Raw genomic sequence first — 5,402 nt, forward strand, 5'->3', positions numbered from 1 at the left:
TAATGATAGCAATCTCCTTTGGCAATTATTTTAGTTTAATATTTTTCAGCATTTTGAACCATATAGACATCTAAACCAATGCAATTGGAAGATTCGAACTAGTGATCTCCATTAGAATTATGAAACACTTAACCACTATGGCATTTGGTGGGTGTTAACATTATATTTAACAAAATTAACATTATATTTAACAAAATTATGTATGTTCTTTTATCAAGTAATAGATATATTCCCACTTTGCTTTTAAATTTTTTTAACTAAAATTCAACCTTATAATGAGATTATTAAAATAATCATTTTTTTCTGTTAGATTGAAATTATGTGCAAATCAAACCAAGAAAGTAAATAATTGGACCCCTTTTTCAAACATCAAATTGTTACTCGATAAACATTATTAGGCTAGTAGATAATGCACACCCACACTTACAATACAATATAAGTAATTTCAATTCACAGCATTGGCTATTATTCCGGCCATCAACAGTCAACAATCGTCCGTGCTATTAGGCAATTTGTTTTCAAACGACCTCCCCGGGCGATGATGTAACCTCGGTTTTTATTATCAATCGGCCTTGGCTATATGATTGACTAGTACATTGACAAAATTATCGAGACAACACAATCCACATTTTTATGGACCGTTTGAAGCAACCTATTTTAAATAGTGTTGCTCACGGTTCGCCCCATTTCCTTGGAAAGCTATATTATTATTTTTGAAGCCCACTTTAATTGAGTCGAGCCTTGTTTTGGTCCACAATTTAACCCTAACCTAACTTACCCATTTGGACATTTACTTGGCATATAATCCCACCTTCCTCTCGGCCTACATGGAGAGTGCCTATTTTTCCCTTCTCTTTGTGAGACTCTCTTCTCGGTTTCTTGCTATACTTCACTGTGACCTTTGTGGTTAATTCTTTGTGGGCACATCATTGGACTTCACTTTCCAACCTATAGCAACCGGAGTGGGGCGGCGGCAGTGGTGGTTCTTGGAGTTGTCTCAACCTTTGTGGTGTCGATGAATTGGTAAACTGGGCCCGGTTTTGTACTTGGAGTTTGGTGGAAATCAACCCTACACGTGCTCACTCAAAATCTTATATTCGCCACTGATCTCTTCTATGTGCGCTTGCATGTGCACGTTTTAATCAATTTCAGTTTATAGGGTAGTGATAAGTTTTTAAGACTCTTATCTATTTATTTTTCATGGTCTATATGTTGTTATTGTTCATTCTCTCTCACACACACACTTGCATAGATGCATCAAAGCTGCTCAGAATTCTGAGCAGATGTATGTATACTGAATACACTCAACTCCAAAATTTGGATAGTCATTCTTTCCCTTCGTAATTGAACTTTATCTTAAAGATGATTGCTGAAACTATGGATACTGATAAAAAGCGTTGGGCTGCGAGAAAAGAAGAAAACTTGCAAGCTCTGTTGTCGTCGTTGCAGTAGGTTTTTTCTTTAACCATTAAACCCCTTCTCTTTCTGTCTTTTATGTTGCAGAGTTAATAGTACTGTGGAAGATTTTTCTATTTGTTTTTGTATTGCACAGTTTTCCCCCTTTATTCTTCTTCTTGTTGTGTCTATGCTAGTGCCAACATTCCCTTGGTAGGGATGGATAGGTGGGTTGCTTTGGGGGCAGAGTTGTCATTCAGTCTATGCAGAAAGAATACTCCATTTCCTAATTGAGTCACTCTTTTTATATATTGATATTCTAAACTAATGGTGGCTTATCCAAGTCGAAACGTTTTAAACCATTCTTTCCAAACTAAGATGATTTTGTCACATTGAACTATTGAAGCTTCTTAAAGTGATTGACGGATTCAATGGGAGGTTTTCAATTCAACGTGAAATAAAGAAATATTGTTATCCCTCGGGGCATAACCCAGTGGTGCAAACGACAGAAGTGAGGTAGTTTCAGCCGCAGTGTGAGGGTTCGATTCATGAGATATGAAATTGAACTCTTTGTGGACACCGATGTACGGACAAACTCTTGTTTCCTGATCTATTTGGATACATCCCGCAATTTACCTCCCTCACGATATGTAAATGAGGATCAACTTGGCATAAATCAATCAATAGCTAATTGTAATTTTCATGTTGTGATCTATATGGATTTTATGTTCATATAAGTTGGATTATTTTAATCTTAACATTTCCAAATATCTATTATGGGCAGGGATCCGAGTCATCGGCATCCTGGCAAGTCAATCTACTCTTTCACCCAATTTAGTTCGAGGTGATAGTCAAATACTCTTTCAAACTTGTGTCCATTGTTGAAGGTATCTAGGAAAACATGCACTTATTTTTCTGAAGTTTCTTTCTAGAAAACCACGGATTACTCATGGAAGATCATTTGTGTAAGTACTATAGACACATTTTTTTCCATATCAAGGACTAGATGGTGCTTGAGCATGGAGGAATTTACGAGATTGCGAAGGAGATTTACCTTGTTATAGTTCATTCCGTCCCACCTTCCCATTCCCATTTCAACCAACTTGTGAATGCCTTTCACATTTAAAAATGAATTTCTCTAAAATTTAAGTACACTTATTTTTAACATTAACCAACTAACGTGCAACACACGTTCATCCCCCTAATCTTATGAAACACGTCTGCCATCATCATGTTTTAGTCATGGGCCCTCTTGATTAAATTCAATGAATTGTACGAGTGAGTAGCTAAAAACCCAAATTTCTTCTTTCATTGGAGGTAAAATTTGGTACTAACGATGGACATAAAAATTAGGAGAATAAGTCATTAAGGAAGTCTTTGTTGATGCATAATTCTAATTTTCATTGACTCCAACTCTCTAATTGAAAATAGGCCTCGTCTTCCTTCAACCATTCACGGAGCCTAACAAATGCCTATTCTAAAGATGAAGGAAGAATTGGACAAGATGATACTAACAGATATTTAAATCATAAAATAAACGATTTAAATAGACTCGTTCAGAAAAAATTGATCTTCAAATTGAGTTTCAAAGAACTCGACATCCAAATGCAACCAACCCACAAGGATCGCTATACAGCTTTGTGCCCCTCTAATTACAAAAAATAACTTGTCGACCAAAAGAAAGCACAAAATAGAAATGTAACATGAGTACTCGATAAGCATGCTAGCAAGTCAATTAGAACTCAAAAATTACTCGAAAAATGAAACTAATTTGAGTAATATGCATTTTAAGCATGTAAAGAAGAATGGATAAATGGTAAATCGTCCATAGTATTGGAGGAAAAATAATTAGTCAACTTTTTGTTCATTTACGTCACATTACGCAATGATTTCAAGAACAATAATATAACACTTTTTTTTTTCTTTTTTCCTTTTTTTTTTTTTCAATGGGAATGAACTACTTTTAGTATTGCGCTGCGTCACGATTGATCAAGATTGGACACAAAACTATCTATTTCCTCGTTACTTCCTAATGCTATATGATATATTATTCATCCACCCTCAATAAACGTGGTCCAAATCAAATGTAGAATAACAGTGATAGTTTTGTCTTAGTCTCACGGCTCTTTCAGCTTATTTTTCCTTAAATCTAATTTTAAGGACAACATTCTTTCAATAAAATAATTTGAAACGTGAGCTTAAAAGTTTTTCCTAATTTTTAACTACACATTCTTAAAATATAAAAAAATAATAATAATAATAATCATTTTATTCTGCTTGTACATCCTGTTTGAACCCCCATTTTTTGCCAAAAGTACATTTTGAAATAGTGATTTGATGGAGAATACATGGTTAAAAAAAAAATTGAATTTGCATGTAATATTATTTTTATTGAAGAATGTGTGGTTAAAAACAAAAGAGATAAAAATGTATTTTAGAAATAATGGATACCAGGCAAGGGCTAATTTGTATATTGACTTGTCTTCGGCACCCGTCAGGAAGGGGCAGTTGACTCTAATCAAGAGACTGTTAGTAGACTTCACACCCAAATCAAAATCAGCAAAGTCTTGCACGAGACTCAGACTCTTGTGATGTTACACAGTTACTGGGCCCTCCCAATAAGTAATTTAGCCACCATGCAAAGCAATAAGCAGTAGCTACCTACGAAACTTCTTTCGACGTCTTAGGAAATTTACCAGGAAATAGGAAGTATCCTCAGCTGATGATACATCATATATAAACAGCATGCAAGTTGAGTTGATAGGCATGGATAATCATAACCTCCACAATATAAACATTCCCGGCGCCACTTATGGAGCTGAAGCGCCGGACACTCCGGTGAGTGAGTACACCGTCCCTGAGAGGAACTTCGAAGTGTCTGATTTCTTCGAGCTCGATGAGTGGATTGATGAAGATCCAGCATTTGTTGTGCCTGGTTATCCTCAGAATCCCGGTTATGCAGCAAATGAAGCTGTAAACTCCAGTGGAATCAGTAGTGGCTATCATGAAGGAGATAGTAGCAGTAAGCAAGTCTAGAATGTCATTACTTAAAAGAATTGTGTGTATATTATTGTGGGTTATATGTATTGTGATTGTGTTACTAGCAGGTGGAGGAAGTGGCAGGGAGAAGACAGAATTGAAAGAGAAGGTTGCTTTCAAAACGAAGTCAGAGATTGAGATACTAGATGATGGCTTCAAGTGGAGGAAGTATGGAAAAAAGATGGTGAAAAACAGCCCAAATCCAAGGTATACAAACTAAATTTCTCTTTATGCGTGAGACTTGTGAAAGAGTCGAGCTCTAACTACCGTATTATGTAATCAAATAGGAACTATTACAAGTGTTCAGTTGAAGGCTGTCCGGTGAAGAAGAGAGTCGAAAGAGACAAAGAGGATCCGAGGTATGTAGTAACGACGTACGAGGGCATCCATATCCACCAAGGCCCGCAGAACTAGTGGAAATTTCTGAAATAACATCACTGTTTTACAATTATAGTTAAAAATAATAATAATCATTTTATTCTGCTTGTACATCCTGTTTGAGCCCCCATTTTTTGCCAAAAATACATTTTGAAATAGTGATTTGATGGAAAATGCATGGTTAAAAAAAAAAAAAATTGAATTTGCATGTAATATTAGTTTTATTGAAGAATGTGTGGTTAAAAACAAAAGAGAGGAAAATGTATTTTAGAAATAATGGATACCAGACAAGGGCTAATATGTATATTGACTTGTCTTCGGCACCCGTCAGGACGGGGCAGTTGACTCTAATCAAGAGACTGTTAGTAGACTTTACACCCAAATCAAAATCAGCAAAGTCTTGCACGAGACTCAGACTCTTGTGATGTTACACATTTACTGGGCCCTCCCAATAAGTAATTTAGCCACCATGCAAAGCAATAAGCAGTAGCTACCTACGAAACTTCCTTCGACGTCTTAGGAAATTTACCAGGAAATAGGAAGTATCCTCAGCTGATGATACATCATATATAAACAGCATGCAAGTTGAG

The 5,402-nt window shown here is 35.8% G+C and overlaps 1 protein-coding gene across 2 annotated transcripts; it reads left to right on the top strand.

Annotated features, from left to right (window-relative positions):
- Positions 1 to 4,080: 4,080 nt before the first annotated feature.
- LOC111399240 (probable WRKY transcription factor 50) lies at positions 4,081 to 4,890 on the top strand. 2 transcript variants are annotated; one of them, XM_023026505.1, is made up of 3 exons: positions 4,081 to 4,417; positions 4,503 to 4,641; positions 4,722 to 4,890. In XM_023026505.1, the coding sequence occupies exons 1-3, from the start codon at positions 4,141 to 4,143 to the stop codon at positions 4,846 to 4,848; spliced, it is 543 nt and encodes a 180-aa protein (XP_022882273.1). In that variant the 5' UTR covers positions 4,081 to 4,140; the 3' UTR covers positions 4,849 to 4,890. The 2 variants fall into 2 exon arrangements, with proteins under 2 accessions (XP_022882273.1, XP_022882272.1); XM_023026504.1 differs by having other exon boundaries at positions 4,086 to 4,417; positions 4,500 to 4,641.
- The last annotated feature ends 512 nt before the right edge of the window (positions 4,891 to 5,402 follow it).

This window comes from Olea europaea, chromosome 8, assembly GCF_002742605.1.
Source record: "Olea europaea var. sylvestris chromosome 8, O_europaea_v1, whole genome shotgun sequence".
NCBI lineage: Eukaryota > Viridiplantae > Streptophyta > Magnoliopsida > Lamiales > Oleaceae > Olea > Olea europaea.